This window comes from Homalodisca vitripennis, chromosome 4, assembly GCF_021130785.1.
Source record: "Homalodisca vitripennis isolate AUS2020 chromosome 4, UT_GWSS_2.1, whole genome shotgun sequence".
In the NCBI taxonomy this organism is placed as follows: domain Eukaryota; kingdom Metazoa; phylum Arthropoda; class Insecta; order Hemiptera; family Cicadellidae; genus Homalodisca; species Homalodisca vitripennis.
The window spans coordinates 162,668,421-162,691,450 of NC_060210.1; the positions used below are offsets into that span (position 1 = coordinate 162,668,421).

The 23,030-nt window shown below is 33.2% G+C and overlaps 1 protein-coding gene across 1 annotated transcript in view; it reads left to right on the forward strand.

Annotated features, from left to right (window-relative positions):
* The window catches only part of LOC124361259, an 85,920-nt gene that overhangs the window by 49,041 nt on the left and 13,849 nt on the right, over positions 1–23,030 (forward strand). Inside the window, exons 10-13 of the mRNA XM_046815305.1 lie at positions 4,146–4,267; positions 15,528–15,668; positions 15,847–15,986; positions 17,109–17,236. Of these exons, the coding sequence (XP_046671261.1) occupies positions 4,146–4,267; positions 15,528–15,668; positions 15,847–15,986; positions 17,109–17,236 (531 nt within the window). The remainder of the gene's footprint in view (positions 1–4,145; positions 4,268–15,527; positions 15,669–15,846; positions 15,987–17,108; positions 17,237–23,030) is intronic.

Sequence of the window (23,030 nt, forward strand, 5' to 3'; positions counted from 1 at the left end):
AAATTCACTTTGAAACATCTAAAAATTTCCTTGATAACTTTAAATTAGCATTTATATCTTTATATCTATCTACTGTGAGAAGTCCTATAATTTTTCATTAAAACCTTGAATATTGCTGTAGTTACACTTTTATTGTTGGTTAATATTTAAACATTAATTTTTTTTTTTAACAGATACAACAAAGTATTGAAGAATGTGGTTATCACACAGACCATTCAGACAAAGACATAATTAAAAAAAAACCTTTCAAAAAGAAAAATATGTAATAGACATTAATTCCAATAGAAAGGTCCTAGAGTCTTGAAACTTGGTACATAATTTTCTTTTAGTCTAAGAAAGCTGTATTGATATTGGGATCAGTATTGATGTTAGGATCAAATGGTCAAAAAGTAGTAATGCAAAAGAGTTTATTATTTTTTTGAAATTTTATTGATTAACATAAAATATTTGTAATGTTTGAAGAGAATTAATACAAAACTCATTAAACTGATCAATACTGGTATACTAGTGATCTATCAAATATGAAATACAATAAAATAAAATAATTGTTTTATTGTTTAAATATTTTGCATAATTTAAACAAAAACTAAAATAATCATAACTTAACAGCAAGAAAATCAGTATTAAAAATACAATACATAATAAAGACTAGTATATGTCACAGTGTGAGGTACATTAATACAATAGTAATACATTTATGACTGCTTGGTATCTCATTAAAAAAACCATTCTCTAAACTACAAAAAACAAACAAAAATCATCAATTCCTCTTAATAGCATAAGTAACTATTTTATTGAATTTTAATTGTAATTAGAAGGGATGACCTATAATAGGGACTATTGATAACCTAGTCAAGTGTGTAATTTAGACTTATGAGTCTAGGCTTTCGCTCAAGCTATTCATTTTGTAACCTGAGAAAGGTTTTAGATTGTATTAATGATTATCAATTTTGTATTATAGAATCGGAGGATCATGTTTAAAACTATTTTGTTTATATTTATTCATAGAAAACAAGTTTTTTTGTGTGATAAATGGTTAAATAAAGTAAGGTTGAGTGTGGAGTTCTTCACAAAGTTATCTATTCAGATGATACTATTTTTAAAAGTGTAACATATTTTGGATGTGGTTATAGCATTATATGAAAATACAGTGAGTGATTTTTCGCCAAGGTTTTAATGAAATGAAATTCTTTAAATTATAAAAAAAAACAAATTACATTGTTTTTAGCCTGAGACTTTCTATTAACATCAATGTAAATTCCTCTTCTTCAGCAGATTCTCTGGGAATCCAAATCAGTAATACTACTGGAATAATTATCAAAAAACTCTAGTCCGACTTAGCTATAGATCAAGGATACCATAAAAACTATTTCTTCAAACACATAAATAGATAACATAATATGAGTAATAAACATTCTTTAATCGAACACAGCAATGCAAACTAAATCTATGAAATGAAAAATATTCAATCGAACTGAATTATGGAGTAATCTTCATGATAAAATTTTGAACAACCCAGCAACGGATAAGGGAGTCCGAGTCATAAAAACTTCCCTGTCCAACTTGGCAATCAATGATAGAACCCATATAATCAAAACTATATTACAATTAATCTGTAAACCAGCCTCATGAAAACTCTAAACCAACTCAGCAACAAATAACGGAACTTGATTCATAAAAACTTTGTAATCCAAGAAACCAGCGTGCCAATTAATAATGCAAAATGGCTCAGTAAAGTTTCTAATTCAGGTTGGTGATGATTAAAGAAAACCTCTGTTATGAATACTTTTTATTTCGATTAAGAATAACTAAAAAAATACTTTCTTTATTTAATTTAACTAAGAAATAGAAACAATACAATGAATTGCTGTATAGATTTAATAGATACCTTCATAGATTTAAGCTCTAATGATGGTTTAGTTCACTTTAAGTGGTCAATTGTTAACTACGAATGATGTTTTGAATGCTGTCAAGGGAATGAAACTACGAATGATGTTTTGAATGCTGTCAAGGGAATGAAACTACGAATGATGTTTTGAATGCTGTCAAGGGAATGAGCAGGTCTGATAGTCAAGAATATGTATACAGTATGTCTAATAATTTACTGAAAAGTATTATTCTTAGCGTGGCTGAACCTCTGACAATATCCATTAATCATCTGCTCCATGAGGGTATTTTTCCTGATCAACTTAAAATCTCATGAGTACATCTAATTTTTAAATAGGACCCTAAGGACCAACCTCAAAGCTACCGCCCAATTTCTGTAATTCTTGTATTAAGTAAATTAATTGAATCGTTAGTTTGTGAGCAAATTACCACTTTCTGGGAAAGTAATAACTTTTTAAATCCTTCACAATTTGGGTTTATAAAGGCTAAATCAACTTTTAATGCATTAGATGAACAGATTAGACATATTCACTCTTCTTTTGAGGAAAAAGGCTTTGCTCAGGTTACTTTCTGTGACCTGAGCAGGGCCTTTGATTGTGTTGATAGTAAATTTTTATTTCTAAATTAAAACATTATGGATTTTTTGAGCCTAACCTAATTAAAAAAAAAATCATATCTCAATAATTTCAAGCAATTGGTTTATAGGAATGGTAAATGGTCAGAAGAAGCTCTTGTTGAGTGGGTGTTCTACAGGGTGGTGTCCTAGGCCCCCCACTCATTTATAATATATATAAATGATTTTTCGTTATCTATTAACTCAAACTATATTATATGCAGATGATACTACACTTATTAATGTCAGTCAAAGTGTGCATGATCTGAACTGTTAGAAAACGATAAATTAGAAAATGCATCAAATTGGTTTTATGCAAATGGTTTTCGCTAAATAAGGACAAAACAAAAAGCATGTTATTTACTCTTAGGCATAATTTTAATTCATTGGATGAAGCCTTTTCAGACACAGTTAAATTTTTGGGTATCAATCTTGATAAGAATTTGTTGTGGGCAACACATATTGATTGTCCAAATAAAAGACTTTCTCGAGTTATATATCTTTTGAGTAGACTAAACGATATTGTACCATTAAATTACATTAGAGTCACATATTTTGCCTTTTATCAAACAGTTTTTTTATTTTGGTTAATTTTATAAGGTAAATGTATGGTTTTTTTTTTGTTTTTGTACGGTTTTGTATGATGAATTTCAGAAATATCAGTATTACAAAATAAGGTAATCAGAGCATAATATTGAAACATAGTAGTGACAGTGTTATTAAGTTATTGATGGCACCACATTAAAAATGTACCTTTTCACTGTTTCAGCAAGTAGTAAATACAAAAAACATAACAATGATTAAATTTTGTGATTGGTTAACAAGATATTGAAGTAGTAGTTATATACCTATATATGATCGAAGAATGTATAAAAACCACAGGAGGTAACTTATAATTGACGAAGTGGTCAAAACTATTAAAAGAAGTCCTATATATCAAACTCTTTTCAAGAAAATAATTCAAAAACATGGTTTGTCATTCACTGTAACTCTGTTTAAGTAATTCAAGGAGAGAGAAAACCATACAGGAAGTTCAAATTCATAAAGATTAGAATGTATATCTCTGAGAATATCTTACGATATTTGCAGTGGTAACTAAACATGGAAGAAGTGTCATTTTCTAATCCATATATCTATTTGGTTGTTAATGTTTAGCTTTCGTGTATTCCTTTTTTATGATAACAGATCATGAACAAAAACTTTGGAAGGAGGTCAATTGGCAGCTTCATCTATTCAGCTGGTAGCGAATTCAAGGAAACACGAACTTTCAACATGTATGTTTTTGGCTATCATTGAAGTTTTCCTTTACACTGCATTTAAACATTGTAAACACAATCATTTAAACATTGTAAACACAATTAAAATCTTCAAATATTTCAGTCTGGCTGTGGTGAGCCATCTTGTTCATCGAAACTGCAAAATGGGCTATACATCCACTTAGACTCACCGACCTAAGTGCATTGTGTTGTGCTGTGAACTGGAAAACTTAAGTTATAGTCACCATGTCACCAGTGACTAAGTCTAAGAACTAACATGTATATATATATATATGAGCTCTTTAATACTTACTATACTAATACCAAATTTAAAAAAAACATACAATCCAAGCCCACTGTTACCTACTATACTTCTTCTTTATTTACAGTTTCAACAAAAGCTTTGCAAGGAGCTAAGTCCATTGGCAGCTTTCTGTACTCAGCCGTCAATACAGCTGGCAAGAAAGTCACTGAAACAACGGCAAAAATAAAAAAGACAGTTGAAGAGAACGTAAGTAACATCTTTGTTATTAATGATTTTATTCTTCTTAGTAGCACTGTTAATGACAGATTAGTATTGTTGTATTATTAACCTTAGTAGAGTAGTTTATTGTAATAGTTATATTATTGAAATTCTTCCTTTACAGGAAAACCTGAAACATGAAACAAAACTAACACCATAGCTTATTAAATGTGTTTGTAATATTGTTGCCATAGTCAGAACTTACTATAAAGTAACCAGTAATCGTGATCCTGCCCCAACCTACCTAGTTTGTGTTTCTTTAGTTATAAATGCAAAAACAAAATGCTCGTGTTGAAATTTTAATTCTTTAGTTCAAATAAATCTGAATGTTACTCAAAAATTTGAATCTGTTTAGTCACTCCATATAATTTTTAGAAATGCTTATAATTTTTTTATAATGTAATATAACTCAAGCCCAGCTTGTGTGTGATAATGTAAAAGTGATTGTATGGATGCATGGGTTTTAAATTAATGCATCAAATTAAATCTCTCTTCAATGGGATGGTGATCCTGGAATGAGATTTTATGAATTTTTAAAGCATTAAAATCTTTCTAAGTCTTAAAAGAGGCTTGCCATTCCCTGGATATCATATTTTAATATCTTACTAAGTGATGTTCGTCTCTTAAATATATTGACTTTAGTTGACTACACTTAAAACCCTTTTTTTATATTGTGAAATTTGTTAAAATCTGAAAGCAATTTTCTGAAGTTTAAAGACACATGTTTTTGTGACTATAACTAATCACTTTATGTATAACTCGACAGTTAAAAGATATAAGAATAATTGTTGTAAGGACGTTATTGAATGGATCTGAATGGATTGCAACAAGTGAAGGGAACTCTACCTACTTACTATATTGATCTACCCCTCCCACTCTGTAAGCCATGCTGTACGCCACTACACCCCTTTTACAGAGCTCTCTTGTTACTACTGTTTGTTATAAACGTCATAAAGAACATTTTTTGTCTCCATAATTTAATTAATAATTAGTTTTGACCATAAAAATGATAAATAGGGGTACAAGTATTCAGTAACAACTTTCTAGTTCCATTGTATTTAAGTCAAATTTTAGGGATTTAAAAACAATTGGATGTGGGAATTTTTTAAACTTTGTTCTTATGTCTTTAGATATTGTTTATTTAATTTATGTTCAGAACAGGAACATAGTACAACAATCAACCTGTAGCTCATTGCATTCTAATAGTCAGTTTGAAATTGTTAAAGTACTATAACATTAAAAAAATTATTTAAATGACTAAGATATTAACAATTTGTCAACACATTCACCCATTTATTGCATTGATCTAAGGCTATTATCATCTCTTAATTGCATAACTTGAACATTAACAAGGAAACCATATTAATGTCTCATCAAGTAAGTTAATAGCTGGCCTTTGAGTGCATCTGCAAAAAGAATAGTTAAGATGATTGGTGTAAATTTGTTATAATTGTTTGTACAATCTTTTGGTTCTATAAAAATTAAACAGTGTTAGACTTCTCATAACCTATCCCAATTCTTTTTGCTTAGAGGAATGAAACATTTAAGATAAAAAAAAGACTTCTTAGAGGCAGTGTTCACCAGTTGGAATGTACAATCAAGATTAGAGCTGGATCATAATCATAATTAATACCAAATGGATTGGAAAATAACAAGTAAATTGGTTACTATTTATTTTTATTTAACCTCACATAATATAATTAGAGGTTTTGTTCTGGGCACTGGTATGTTATGTTTTGGAGTCTAAATTATTAATGATTTATAAAATAACTTCTATCAATATTCTGTATGTGATTTTTAGTAGTCATAAAATAAATACTTTTAGGTGTACTAATATTGTTTACTTCTGTAGCAGAAATCATAAGTTATTTATTGAACAAAACATTTTTTTAGTTATATTTTTTATTTTCTATTATTTTAGTATTATTATTTTAGTAGTATTATTTTAGTACAAATTGTTAGAGGTATACACAACTACAAGTTTTCTATTATCAATGTCGATTGCTAACTGCTCTGTAGTTTTAATGACGATCGGTAAAAGTTCAATGTTGTGCAGTGGGTGACATCGGCACTGCCAGAGTGCAGTGAATTGCGCAGAATTATAATTGTAGTCCGTACAATCAGTGAAATATTGATAACGCAGGGAGTACGCGACGCGACGCGAGAGGAGAGGTGATATCGATGACGTGTAGACTTGGCAACAGCGCACGGCCGCCGAGATGTGCGCGGGCGCCGCAGTATCGAGCGACGGACTCTCGACATGCCGTCTCAGCGCCTTGTGAGTGCACCACTAATTGTTTCAACGACCTGCCCTAGCCCTGTTCTGCACACATCAGAACCCCGACTACTAGCTATCAATTATTACAGTGCTGATTGATATTGTCGCCCTCTCCCGTATTGTCTATTCGCACCCAATGACAAAGGTTCACGATGGGTCGTAGTTTACTTCATCATCACCCTATAATGAAAACTTCTGAATTGTGTAATTCCCCGATTATAAAGAAAAGTTACTTGAAGTACACGCCACTACAATTGGTATAAATTGACTCTTCGTCTAACATAGGCATTGCTGCAGTTAACACAAAATCGTGGACAGAATGAAAAATCAGCGGTGATTATTGAAGAACTGTTTCTAAACTAGTACAATTAGTTCAGTTCAAGTACATGTCGTAGGGGCTACATAATAGCTGTACATAAAAACATAAGGAATAAAAGTATTTTTAAGCACCTAATCTGAATTTACGTTAGCTATAATAAGCTAACTGTAGTGGCTTACCATCTTGATTTTTGTCTGTAAAATATGAAATATTTAGTTGCTGATTTGTGTTGTATAGTCTAGCAACGTGTCTCACGGTACTCGTGCTTCGTTACGCTTAATTAGCTGAATAAAGTTTAATAGCAGCAGGTTACATCTATTTCTTTCAAATGATTGAACAACCCCGATTTTGTAAATTAAAAGTATATTTATTACTAACATAACGGTTTTTGGATATTAACCGTAATAAGCATAATCTGCCATTCGGTTTGGTATGCATGGTAAGGTATATTCATCCTGAACATCATGGAAAGCTTAGAATCAGTTAATTTATCCACCCTGAACATCATAGAAAACTTATAATCAGTTCATTTATTCACCCTGAACATCATGGAGAGATTAGAATTAGCTCATTTATCCACCCTGAACATCATGGAAAGCTTAGAATCAGTTAATTTATCCACCCTGAACATCATAGAAAGCTTATTATAATCAGTTAATTTATCCACCCTGAACATCATGGAAAGATTAGAACTACTCATTATGTGGTATTGAAGTAAAAATTGAATCGCGTTCGAAATAAAAAAAACTACTAATATTTTACTGCATGTTTTCTTTTTTCTAAGAATCTTACGATTCTGATAAAAAATAACGAAATGGTCTATGGTTTTTCCTAAGGAGCCATGTTAAAGCAAACCATTTTCGCACTTATTGAACATTGTTTAACATTCAAGATGGCTGCTACTATTAGCCGGATTGAAATGTTGTAAGTTCTAGTAACCGAAGTTACACAGAATGGGACGCCAGGATTGTGTGAATGACCGCGGCAGTGGGAGAGCGGCTGTGACGCAGCATCGACCCGTCATCGGTGGCAGACATCCCTCGCCATCGCTTCGCGTATTGGCAGAATAAAACTTTGGCCACAAGTTGTTCTTGGCCCGGTTCCTAACGCCAAAAGAAATTATTTTTTTTATAAAATGAACTTTGTAATTACTTTTATTTATCTTACCTGTACGTCTTAGTTTATTTTAGTTACACACAACAGGTTGCACAATACTTAGATGATTCACAGCGCCATTTATGTAGACATGTAGGCCTATCTAATTTCTTTGTAACAGTCGTCATAAATTCAAACAACAGAATATATTATTGTACTAACTGCAATTAATCAAATAATACCGTTATATATAAAATTATTAACAGCACTATTGTAATCATAAATACAGTTTGTCTGTTATTCTAAGGTAAGACTACCTAGAATTACTGAAATTGTCAATAACTGGTAATTAAAGTTAATAAAATACTTAGGTTAAGCAATGTAACTCTCTTAGTGTGAAATACTTAGTACCGTTGTGCGCATTGTACGGAATAATCGAGCATGAAGCTCTTGTGGCAGACTAGTCATTTATATACTTCATGTATCACCGTCATCTACTCTATTTATAAATGTAGCACAAAGGCTACATTTATAAATAGGGTTGACATATTATCGGATTCCTTCGGAAAATACCGGGTTTTGTGCCCAAAAATATAACGCCGTAAATTCCCGCAAATTACGACAAAATATTATTTTGTATTGTTCACAAAAGTGTATTGCGCAACGAAAATGTCGTTTTGAAATTATTATGAAGAACGAACATTATTAATATTTGCAACTAAATTACATAATCCAACAATTACTAAAGCTAAACCCACTCTCCATGTTAACAAACTGTAATGTATATTATTTGTAATCTTATGGGTTTGTTTCGGCAAAATATTTCGTTAGCTTTTGTCTAAATTCCACATTGTCTCACTCGGAGGACTGGAGGATTTACGGGACGAGTCGTGCCGGCAAAATTGATTCGAGTGAACCAAACTAGGCCGGAAACGTATAGATCAGAACCAGGATCAGCTGCTTGGTGGTTGTAATCTATATTGAACCTCGGAGTCGGAGGACGACGCGACGTAACCGTCTTCACAAACAAGGGCATTGATTTCAAGTTGTTTTCGTCTGTAGGTTATATTACTATATAGCGCTTACCGTTTAAACTATACTACAATGACTGTCTAGCTATAATACGAGTACATGTGTTCACTGCTGCTCTATACTGAGTGAGACCTACTAATCTCCTTACTATTCTGCACGGTAGGTAAGGCGGCTACGGCAGTCAACTCTAATGTTTTCGTCTGTAGGTTATATTACTATATAGCGCTTACCGTTTAAACTATTCTACAATGACTGTCTAGCTATAATACGAGTACATGTGTTCACTGCTGCTCTATACTGAGTGAGACCTACTAATCTCCTTACTATTCTGCACGGTAGGTAAGGCGGCTACGGCAGTCAACTCTAATGTTTTCGTCTGTAGGTTATATTACTATATAGCGCTTACCGTTTAAACTATTCTACAATGACTGTCTAGCTATAATACGAGTACATGTGTTCACTGCTGCTCTATACTGAGTGAGACCTACTAATCTCCTTACTATTCTGCACGGTAGGTAAGGCGGCTACGGCAGTCAACTCTAATGTTTTCGTCTGTAGGTTATATTACTATATAGCGCTTACCGTTTAAACAATTCTACAATGACTGTCTAGCTATAATACGAGTACATGTGTTCACTGCTGCTCTATACTGAGTGAGACCTACTAATCTCCTTACTATTCTGCACGGGTAGGTAAGGCGGCTACGGCAGTCAACTCTAATGTTTTCGTCTGTAGGTTATATTACTATATAGCGCTTACCGTTTTAAACTATACTACAATGACTGTCTAGCTATAATACGAGTACATGTGTTCACTGCTGCTCTATACTGAGTGAGACCTACTAATCTCCTGACTATTCTGCACGGTAGGTAAGGCGGCTACGGCAGTCAACTTCTAATGTTTTCGTCTGTAGGTTATATTACTATATAGCGCTTACCGTTTAAACTATACTACAATGACTGTCTAGCTATAATACGAGTACATGTGTTCACTGCTGCTCTATACTGAGTGAGACCTACTAATCTCCTGACTATTCTGCACGGTAGGTAAGGCGGCTACGGCAGTCAACTCTAATGTTTTCGTCTGTAGGTTATATTACTATATAGCGCTTACCGTTTAAACTATTCTACAATGACTGTCTAGCTATAATACGAGTACATGTGTTCACTGCTGCTCTATACTGAGTGAGACCTACTAATCTCCTTACTATTCTGCACGGTAGGTAAGGCGGCTACGGCAGTCAACTCTAATGTTTTCGTCTGTGGTAGTTATATTACTATATAGCGCTTACCGTTTAAACTATTCTACAATGACTGTCTAGCTATAATACGAGTACATGTGTTCACTGCTGCTCTATCTGAGTGAGACCTACTAATCTCCTTACTATTCTGCACGGTAGGTAAGGCGGCTACGGCAGTCAACTCTAATGTTTTCGTCTGTAGGTTATATTACTATATAGCGCTTACCGTTTAAAACTACTACAATGACTGTCTAGCTATATAATACGAGTACATTGTGTTCACTGCTCTATACTGAGTGAGACCTACTAATCTCCTGACTATTCTGCACGGTAGGTAAGGCGGCTACGGCAGTCAACTCTAATGTTTTCGTCTGTAGGTTATATTACTATATAGCGCTTACCGTTTAAACTATACTACAATGACTGTCTAGCTATAATACGAGTACATGTGTTCACTGCTGCTCTATACTGAGTGAGACCTACTAATCTCCTGACTATTCTGCACGGTAGGTAAGGCGGCTACGGCAGTCAACTCTAATGTTTTCGTCTGTAGGTTATATTACTATATAGCGCTTACCGTTTTAAACTATTCTACAATGACTGTCTAGCTATAATACGAGTACATGTGTTCACTGCTGCTCTATACTGAGTGAGACCTACTATCTCCTGACTATTCTGCACGGTAGGTAAGGCGGCTACGGCAGTCAACTCTAATGTTTTCGTCTGTAGGTTATATTACTATATAGCGCTTACCGTTTAAACTATACTACAATGACTGTCTAGCTATAATACGAGTACATGTGTTCACTGCTGCTCTATACTGAGTGAGACCTACTAATCTCCTGACTATTCTGCACGGTAGGTAAGCGCTACGGCAGTCAACTCTAATGTTTTCGTCTGTGTAGGTTATATTACTATATAGCGTACTAACCGTTACCGTTTAAACTATTCTACAATGACTGTCTAGCTATAATACGAGTACATGTGTTCACTGCTGCTCTATACTGAGTGAGACCTACTAATCTCCTTACTATTCTGCACGGTAGGTAAGGCGGCTACGGCAGTCAACTCTAATGTTTTCGTCTGTAGGTTATATTACTATATAGCGTTTACCGTTTAAACTATTCTACAATAACTGTCTAGCTATAATACGAGTACATGTGTTCACTGCTGCTCTATACTGAGTGAGACCTACTAATCTCCTTACTATTCTGCACGGTAGGTAAGGCGGCTACGGCAGTCAACTCTAATGTTTTCGTCTGTAGGTTATATTACTATATAGCGTTTACCGTTTAAACTATTCTACAATGACTGTCTAGCTATAATACGAGTACATGTGTTCACTGCTGCTCTATACTGAGTGAGACCTACTAATCTCCTTACTATTCTGCACGGTAGGTAAGGCGGCTACGGCAGTCAACTCTAATGTTTTCGTCTGTAGGTTATATTACTATATAGCGCTTACCGTTTAAACTATTCTACAATGACTGTCTAGCTATAATACGAGTACATGTGTTCACTGCTGCTCTATACTGAGTGAGACCTACTAATCTCCTTACTATTCTGCACGGTAGGTAAGGCGGCTTTGTAATAGGGATGAAAACAAAAAAGCCAAATGAAACCTGTTTGATTTGAACCGAATTTTACTGTAGTACAATATGGTACTTGTTTTGTCTCGGTAACACATCTTGTAGAGAGGGCGTTTCCTCTTTTTTGTGTATATTTTCATAATATAACAAATAAAGGAAATTATTGACATTAGAGTTAGTTGAAAACAATTTATGTGTTAAGTATAAATTTAGATTATAATCTTGTAAAAAATTCTAAAATACATTGAGTCGAATTAAGATTATTGAAAGATAAGAATACACAGGCAAGTACACTTGGTACTTACTATCCATCGTTTCTTGGTTTAAGTACTATTTTGGTTCTCTAAAAATGAAGGTACATCTTATCACATGTCAGTAATGAAAGTGATTAAACTAGGTGTCTTTAATTAAATATATGAGGATTTCATTATTGTACTATAAGTTAATTTTATTACAGGCAATGTTGGTAGTTAACAAATGTTTTAAACTTACTATGAGTCTATTTACATTCTAGACCTCTTTGTAACTGAAAGATATCAATAACTAAATACATATCACTACTAGTTGATGTTAATAACGTGGTTGTTTTAGATAGTACTTAAATAAATATATTTTGTTAAACCAACTTAACCTAGTTACTTTGTCTAATAATCTCTGTAGTTCCTTCGATATATACAGGGTGTTACAACACTCATCATTTCAAACAAATAATGTCATATAAACATAGGTTGAGAAATCTCTCGTTTAGCCATTAGCCGCCATTTTGTATTTTTTTATTAAAATAATATCTCTAAAACTAGGTAAACAAAGGAAACCAGATTTGGCACATATGTTTGAATGGATAAGAGGAAAATTTAAAAAAATAATTGTGTTATTTTCTTTAATATTAACAAAATAGCATCTGTTGAACATTTTAAAAGTCAAATTAAAAAAAAAAACTAGTGCAAGAACTCTGCGGCCCACAGGATGCATGTCGTCGATACGCTTGCACAAGCTGGGAGCTGCAAACATTGTGTCATTTGATAAGCCTCAACTGTTTTACATAGGTTATAACAATTTTACAAGATACCAACTATTTTGAAATTATCATAACCATTCCAACGGAATCTGTCTGTCAACACATAGGTGACCTTGACCACTTTAAAAATACACTTGCACAAGCCAGGAGCAACATACAACTGATACCGCTCAACTGTGACATATTTGGTACTCCCGGCATGTGCGAGCGTATCAACAACATGTATCCTGTGGAGTTGTTTATGTTTGTAATGTGTTCTTTTGCAGCTTGAGCAGGCCACTGGTGTAGGTTTCCAGCATGTATTGTAGGTGGTACTTACTTTCTCAGGGGTACCAACTGTAGTAACATTGCCATTACTGCACAAATAGTTATGAAGTATCACAGTCTTTAATGATGTACACACTGTTCATACCGCATTGCAATGGTAGAAAGTACAGCCTTCACTGTTGAGCAAATATTCCGAAAGCGTATTCCACAACTCGTTTGCACCTTCCTACTCTCTTCTTAACACACTCTCTTCTGTGAGTAAGAACAAATCATTGTTCAATGGAAACCGTCCATCCTCCCACTACAACGTACAGTACTCTAGACTCTCTTGCTACCAGACGTTCATTCTCAGGCACAGAAAGGCTGTAGCTTGTTATCCATTCTCCAAGAGTGCTTTTCAGGAAAAAGAGGAATTACATTCCTTTCTGTATGATCAATAATTATCAGATTAATAGTATTTTCTATAGTTGTAGTACAATGATTCTGAAAATGGTGGCCACAGAATTTTTACATATTTACCGTCTACCGCTCTGATGCATACATGCCTGACCAAATGGAAATGAGCAATTGTTGGAAACAAGCTAGTGGAGCTAAGTAGCTTGCTGTATGAAGACATTAATACGTGGGCTACAGCGGTGTGGAGAGGCTTTAAGACATGAAAGCTCTGAGTACCACCTGTACAGCCAGTGGCATAACTAAGTGTGTGCATGTTTTTGGATTCCACAGTAAGGTTTAAAAATTATAAATCCTATATATTTTCAAAATAAAATGAAAAAATATTTATTCATAAAACCATATACATAGGAAAAGAGAAAATACAGTAATATTACATATTTGAAACCTAGAAACATTAGTAAAGAAATAAACTAATTAAATAAATTATACAGTTCAGCTGGATTATTAAAGAACAACAATGGTTTGTTAGCTATTGTGTTTTATATGAAGTTAAGCACGAATTTTTCATAAGAAGTATGAGTACCAAATAAAAAAAATAATCAAGCATATGGTGATGGAACTAATGCCATAGGACCGAGGCTGAGAAGCCACTGGGTCAACTATACACTTGACCATCTTCTCTGATGTGTGTAAATCTACAATATTGCATTTAATATGAAAGTTGTGAATATTAAAGATTAATCAGTGTAGACCGGCAGTGAAGGTGTTAAGTACTTTATCCATTACCTAAATTATGGGTGATCTTGGCTTTTGCAAACTGTTCAACTTCAAAGTTAAAATGCGAAAGAGACTTGGGCAATACAATCATTAAATCAATGACTGATTTAAAGTCAAGGACATTTGTTCAAAGTCCAAGTGATAATTCTATTTTTGCCCATGTTGACCATATTCTGCTTGGAGAATAGTTTCAACTATTCTAGTGCTTGGGGGCGTGAGAACTCTTCTACTGTAGAAACTCATTCAGCATCAATGACAACAAATGCTAGAAATCACGTAGTGTTTGGTAAAACTCCTAAGATTATTAATAGTGTTTATAAGATGAAACTTATTTTTAATTTATCAACGTACTCGTATATGTTGTGACAACTGTATATTTATATTTTATTTAATTCTCAAAAATAATATTCGTTGTTAAAAATAATTGTGTTTAAACACTATTAATTCAAACAAACTCTCCAATAACATAAAGTTTTTTATTTTTGTGAGGCCTTTCGGTGAACCTGGACCTTTTCAAAATTCACCGTTACTTTATTTGATTTAACTAAATATAAACTTTATTTTTATATATACATATAACATACTGTGCTGTCATATAATATTACCTCTTTGTATTTTTAATGACATATGTTTTTATTTAGTACAAAAATTGTTTATGTTACTATTGTTATTATTACTTTCATTCAGTTGTGTGAGTCCGAAGATGTACTCATTGAGTACGAAAGGCCTCACAAAAAATAAAAAACTTTATGTTATTGGAGAGTTTGTTTGAATTAATATATCATTTCCAATAAGGCAAGAGCTTCAAGAATGTATTTAAACACTATGTTTATACTTTTTTGTTGTTCTGTATTCATTTATGAATGTTTTTAAATTTTTTTAAACTTATTGTCGACTATGCGAACATTTGGAACATGAATTCAGGTAAATTTGTTATAATATGATCATTAGTTTTTCATGGAGCTTCCTTAACATACAGTAAATGGTTTGTTTTGTGTTTTTTTTTTTTGTTCCTTGTGGATAGTGTATGTTTTAAATTACATTTTTCATTTGTAAATGTTTTAATTTTAAAATTTTGACTCCTCAGCAAAACCACATTTTACATTTAAGCAACATAAGCGTGGGCATTACATACCCAAACTCTTTTGTACATTATCTAATGAGAATGCGATCACAGTAACAAGTTCTGGTAGTTAAACCATTTTTACCAATAATCTGGTATTTATTTGTGGCACAGAGTTTGTTGGGAGAATTCAATAAGGAACAAGAAGCGTTCATCAAGGAGAAGCAAGGCAAGGGTGGGGAGACAGCAGTACCACCCTGGGTCGGATACTCCAACCAGGAGTCTCTCAAGGAGGAGTGCCTTGCCCTCTCACAAGTTAGTACTGTAGTCATAACTAGTACAATCTTGCAAATAATTACGAGTATTTTTATAATGATCCCAGATTGAATTTGTTGATAGTGAAACAATTGTTCTTTGAAAAAGTGAGTTGTGTTACATTGTTTACATTACATGACATAAAAGTGGCTTAATTTTTTCCTATGTTTTTCTCTAGGACAAAAGAAATTTTGTGAGAAGTCCACCTGCAGGTGTGGACTTTCAGTTTGATTATGAGACTTCATACCCTGTAGCAATGGCGACCCTAGCAGAGGACCCTAGTCTGGAGAGCATGAGATTTGAACTTGTCCCTAAAGTGTAAGTAGTAAATTACTTAATTTTAATTAGCCTAAATACTGGAAAAAACAAATTGTTTTGTTTCGGGCAAAGAATGAGGAGAGTTTTTTGTATTTAATTAAGCTAGATCGAGGCTACATTGCTAATAAGTTAGATCCTCTTTTCAGTTGAATAGTGTGGAAATTGATAAATATTGTTAACCAGAACAACCAATTGTTTTGTGTCGGGCAAAGAGTGAGGAGGGTTTTTATAACTAATTAAGTTAGTTTGGGGCTACATTACTAATAAGCTAAATCCTCTTTCAGTTGGGTAGTATGGACATTGAAGAATATTGTTAACCAGAACACCAAATACGCTTTAAATTGTACATAGTTTGTCATCAGCCAAGAATTAATCAATGAGGGAGTGAGAGTAAAAGATGTGTATGCTTCTGCTAAAGCCCTTCACCAGATACAAATATATGAATTTCTCTTCTAAGTAAATAAATAAATAAATCTGATGTAGCAATAAATTGAACTCCAACCTAACTATCTTGGTTATAGATATAATGCATCCTGTCTTACTGTAATTATTGTCATAAACTAGTTAAGTTGTCTAAGATTGTTTAGCACATCACCAGGAGTCTCTTTCCTTAAAATTCTAATCTATGGCAATTTCGAGCTTCTAAAAGTTAATGCCTTAAAGAAACTTTTTGAATGTAGGAGTTCTTCTGAACCGTTGGAAATATTCGGGCTCTAATAGCTCAAGGCCGTACTTATCAATACTTTTTATAATAGTACGGACGGCACTCTTCAATTGCTATCTCCTAAGTTTTTTCTCTTGAAGATGGCTAGGGTTTTGTATTCACTAATTTTCCTTCCTGGGTTTCTGCCACTCTGGAGGGTTGATAGACTTGACTTATAATGCTTTCACTGTTGCCTTCATGAACTCTGCAGCAATTAGTTTAACCTACACGCACTACACAACATAGAGTCAGGGAATATACAACAACTCCTGTGAGTTGGAGTGAAGGGGTGATACAAGGATTTCAGCCTGCCTGTTGTCATAATTTATTACATTCTTTACTGACTTAGAGTCAGGACACAAGTCAGAAAACATTTAATTTGCAATTTCCTCAGTATAAAATATAAATCATTTGTACAGGATTTCTGAAGAAAACTTTTGGCGAAACTACTTTTACCGTGTGAGCTTGATCTGCCAGGCCAGTGAACTTAACTCAATGGCTCAAGAAGGAAACACTCTGGACTCGCGCACGAGCACTGAGCCTGCAGGTAACTCTCACACCTCAAGAATCTTCCACACCACACAGCATTCTGTCTCCTTCAGCTCTTTAGTGATTTTTGAAATCAGTGTTTTTTGAACAATGAGTTTTAGAAAAAAAATAACTAGAGAAATTGCAAATCCCCTGTTAATAAAATTGATTTTGTTTTATTTTATAATACAATATTAAGGACAGGAAATATAGCTGAAGTACTGGTCTTCGTATTTGATCAGTTTAAAACTTTTAATCTGACGTGTTTTAAAGGCACTACTCATTTTGCTGGAAATGTTCTTAAAACTTGCCCTTTTCTACTTGTAATACAGGCTGTGTACAACACATGAGTCTTCTGTGAGGGAGCAGTCACCTGTCTGCTCGTTCTGTGTTCAAGCTTCAAAATAAATAGTTAAAATTTGATTTGCCAATTTAAGATAAGATTTAAGGTTTTTTTTAGGAGTAGCCAATCTCCTTTTGAGCCTTATTCTGCCTGTCCTCATGGGCTACTGGCCTGTGCGAGGATCTTATCAAACAGAATAAGGGGGAGAGTCGATACAGTACAATGTTGATGGTACTGATCAAAAGTGCAACGGTCACAAACAGGTTTCGAACGTGCGCTATCTTTAACTCAGACTCAAAGTCCAACGTCTTAAATCACTCCATTTAATGTTGCAAGACAAAACAAAGCTAAAAAAAGAAAAAGACACTTAGGCTAGTTATAAAATAGCTTGAAATATATGAAATGACATGTGCTCACTGGTGTCCAGTGGTGAAGATACACTTCTACTATTAGACAAGGGTTATTCAGCTTGCCCCAAGTTCTGTTCAGACTGTGATTTCATACAACTGATCATTAAAAATCTTTTCCTGGAAGCAGATTTGTTTAATCTGCACTTGTCTCTGTGGATTTATAAGATTAATGTCTCTTCCACCTCACCAACTTTTTATTCGTTTATCGTGTTTTCTTTTTAAGTTTAAAAATAATGTTTGTAAGCATCCTTGTATGTGTAGTTTCATATTTCCAGGGTTATGTTTTAAATACTAGCATTACAATAATTATGTTTGTGGAAGATCATTATACTTTATGTAATAATACTAACGCAAGAGATATTTTGTAAGTTGTCATAAAAACATTGCAGTATATACTGTTCGTAATTTGAGACAGAATGCTGTGTCTTTTTACTTTAGTAAGTTAAATGGAATTCCAGTTCAAGGTAAGTTCAGTCAAATACTTGCTGTCTTCTCAAAAGAGTGAATGGCCAGCTTTAGTAAAAATATTTACTTGTTTTTTTTATTTCCTACATTATTTTTACTTATTATAATTTAAAGTTTTAAGTTACTTGTTGCTGGTTATTGTGTTTGTTTTATTATTATTGTTGTATAATATTAGGCTGAGTTTCAGTTTATGTTCTGTCAAAATTATCTTGCTTCATATTTTATAAAAATATACAAACATTTAATAAGTATTCTTTATTTTAATTTTGAATATTCATATGCTTATAACAACCATTGTGTTTACATTTGGGAAATAAACTTCTCTTTGATGTTGTATGGAGAGCTATATGTTAAAAAAAATTCTCAAATCAGTATATGTTGAATGCTTTTTTAATGTTTTACAATCATTACCTGTAGATTCCAAAATATTCTAATTTTTTTTTAATGTAGGGGTTTAAGGAAAAGGCTATTCTGAAATCCCTATACAATAATTTGTATAGTGCCACTGTTTTGTAATAAATAATTTGTAGATAAAGTACACATGTTATATTGAATTTTGTTAAAATTGTATGAAGAAAATGTTTAAAATGAAATGAATGAATAAGTTTATTTTAACCAAAACATATACAAAATACATTATTAAATTATTATAAAAACCAAAAACATTTTTTATGTTGCTAATCTATAAACATCTTTATGTTTTTAGAAATGTAACTATCTAAAAATAATAATCTACAGGTAAAGCCTACATGGGCAGTCTGCCTGTTGTTCCCATCTGCCTTAGTCATGAAAATAATGAAATGCCAGAAAGAGCAAAAAAATAAATAAAAGTTATTATTTTTTCTATAAAATATTATGTTTGAACTGTTTTGTTGTTATATGGAAACATTGTCTATAGAAATAGTATACAAGAGTCTATTATAAATAAAATACAGTAGAGTCCCCGGTAATCCGAGGTGAATGGGACCGAACGTACCTCGAATTGTGAAGAACTCGAATTATACGGAACACTTTTGAGCAAAATTGGGTTATAATTAGAACTGAAGGCAAACAAAAGAAATAATGCTGTTTATTACAAATACCATCATTAAGAAATTACTTATAGACGTCCAAAGATGCAATGTTTACTTAAAAAAACTGTCTAGAGTTTTTTGTTTCACCACACTGCAGCGTTTGCGGGCAGCCATGTCTCTCCACCGCCGAAGCAATAACGTGTCTGCCGCTGTCCGCCTCTGCTTGCTGCTCTACGTAGCTCAGGGCCGCATCCAGTGGCTGCGTAGCCGTCGCTGTGAGTCCATTGCCCCCGGGGTCTGTCTTCTGCACACTTTCTTCTTCCTCACTCCCGTCAGCTGTCATGTCTGTGACCATCTCAACTAATGGTGTCGTCTGTTGTCTCTAACTGTTCGTCCCCTACTCACCCACGCTTTAATATCAGTTTGATTTGTTTCCATTGCAACCAGGAAGTCTGTTTATTAAATTGATTAACGGTAGATCGTCATCTTCAACATCATTTTCAATTTTACACACTCCGATTTTCTTTCCATGATTTCTGGATTGTTTCTGTTTAATTTCGTCCCAAGCTCCCAGCGATCCAATAAATTAAATCCTTGATTGTGACTTTTTTCAGGAAATCTTTTAATGGTTGCCTCTCCTTCAATTGTTTTGAAACATTGATTGCAACAAACGGCGTCTGTATTTTTTTTTTTTTTCAAAGTTTCAAGTACGCCTTGGTCCATAGGCTGAATGAGGCTGGGTCACGTTCGGTGGTAAAAACATCGTGCGTTTGCCATCGTATTGCAGTTCCCCTTCATCTGGGTGTGATCCTGCGTTATCAAGTGTTAAAATGGCTTTAGAGGGTAGGTTTGCTTTTTCTTAAAAAACTTTTTGGTTTCAGAAACAAATTCATTAAAAAACCAGTTTTTTTAAAAATTTGTTTGTCCATCCATGGCGTTTTTTTGGTTTGTATAAGTTGCTGGAAGCGTTGAAATATACATTTTTTTTTAAACGCACGAGCTTAGCAGACTTGTGTCCAATGGACAGTTAGTTTTAATTTAATTTATGGCTTCCCGACGCGTTTGAAGCGGCAACAGTCAGTCCCTCTCTTTGCTTTTATTTTTTGTGACCCGGAGCAGCTTTTTCCTCCCCTTGAAGCTAGAGTTTTTGATAGCAAAGTTTTTAAAATTATACACTTGCCGTAAAATCTTCCTCACCTTCATTGATTTCATTGCGAAAGTACAATGCCTTTTCCTGTAAAATAGGTCCGGAAAATAGGGCAACCTTTGTTTCTTTGTTGACAAAACCATAAAAATAGGCCTCGCTAGGTTTTTCATACTCTGCTTTCTTCATAGACTTCCACTCATTATTTACACACTTTTCCGAGCACTTTTTCCTGATGCAAACTTTTCAATTTCTTATCGCTATATTCCATCGCCAGTCACCAACTGTCCACTCTCACCTAATCCGTACTCGGCAGCTAATTTTTTTTAAAACGTTTCACCTTTATCAAGTCTTTTAAGAGCTTCTAGTTTTGTTTTTATCGGTACAAAACTTTCTTTTCCTTTTTGAACTCATAGTTCACTGTACAATGAACACATAAACACTTCAGAAAATACTATTTACTAAAACTTAATATTTAGACAACAAGTACTGTACGTTGTAAATAACAGACGGGTAAGCGCACTGCGATCGTAATCTAGAACAACCGTACCGCAGTCGAACGTGATGAGCAACGGACTGATTTATTTTTAGACAATACGGGGCGCGATGTTCCGTGGCCTTGACAATAGGGTGGGGGTGGGACGTTGCAAATGAAGTGGCACTGATGAGTAAGGCTGTCGGCTTCTTCTCCAAGTAGCCTATCACTCAGTTTACAAGACATGCGCTCGGTGTGTTGTAACAAATATGTCAATATCACATTTTATTTTTTTACATGTGTTGGCTCGGATTTAACGGAACCATCGGACTATCGAGACTCGAACTATCGGGACTCTACTGTACATGTTTCTGTAAAATAAAAATAAATATGCATTCTAATATAAATTTATGTGATTCTTCAAGTTGCAACTACCGCCTATTTTACTGCTTACTAAAGATGTAGAACTTTCTTCTAGTACTTGTAAGACTACTCTCATCAACGGACTTCACGTGAAAATAAAATAAAATTATAAAGTGCGTGATATAAAGAGAATAAATAGTGTTCTTACAAACAGACCTATATATTTTGGTAACAGCCAGACTATAGCAAACAGTTCACTTTTATTTCAAAATGTGTGTTGTTATGTAACAAATAATATTAGAAATAAAAGATGTGATCTGGTACTTATTTGTATCAAAACGCACAATTATTGCCACATAACTAGTGGTGCATTCACACATATAAATAATAATTATACAAATTCTGTGATCTGGTACTTATTTGTATCAAAACGCACAATTATTGCCACATAACTAGTGGTGCATTCATACATATAAATAATAATTATACAAATTCTGTGATCTGGTACTTATTTGTATCAAAACGCACAATTATTGCCACATAACTAGTGGTGCATTCACACATATAAATAATAATTATACAAATTCTGTGATCTGTTACTTATTTGTATCAAAACGCACAATTATTGCCACATAACTAGTGGTGCATTCATACATATAAATAATAATTATACAAATTCTGTGATCTGTTACTTATTTGTATCAAAACGCACAATTATTGCCACATAACTAGTGGTGCATTCATACATATAAATAATAATTACACAAATTCTGTGATCTGTTACTTATTTGTATCAAAACGCACAATTATTGCCACATAACTAGTGGTGCATTCATACATATAAATAATAATTATACAAATTCTGTGATCTGTTACTTATTTGTATCAAAACGCACAATTATTGCCACATAACTAGTGGTGCATTCATACATATAAATAATAATTATACAAATTCTGTGATCTGGTACTTATTTGTATCAAAACGCACAATTATTGCCACATAACTAGTGGTGCATTCATACATATAAATAATAATTATACAAATTCTGTATGGACCATGCTACTTTTGAGACCTACGTTGGATGTTGGATAAAAATTACAGTATTAAAAAGTGAATTACAGACCATTAGAAAAATAATAGAAATTGAATGTTTTGATAGTTAAAAATCTATTGTGTATAAATATTTATGTATATTATATATTAAATTTAATCCTTAAAAATTGTTATCAATGCACTTCATGTAGCGTAAAAATTGTTGACTCAGCATTCAAAGAGATTTAATCCTAAGCGATCAAATGAAAGCAGTATTTGGGAAAAAATCAGAATGTATATAACGACAACAAAATCTCTTTAGAAGTTTCTAAATTTAAATTAGAAAATGGAATCATAAGTTGATAAGATAATAAAGACACCCATAACAATAGGAATACAAAATTTATAGTTTTTTGCTCCTTGTTTATCCAATAAATGAGAAGATGTAAATCAGTATTCAAATGTTAAGTGATACTATAATAATATTAACAACAATGATAAATTAACTAATTAATTTTATTAAATATCCCTTTGATAGCCTATTATATGTTTATTAAAATCATACAA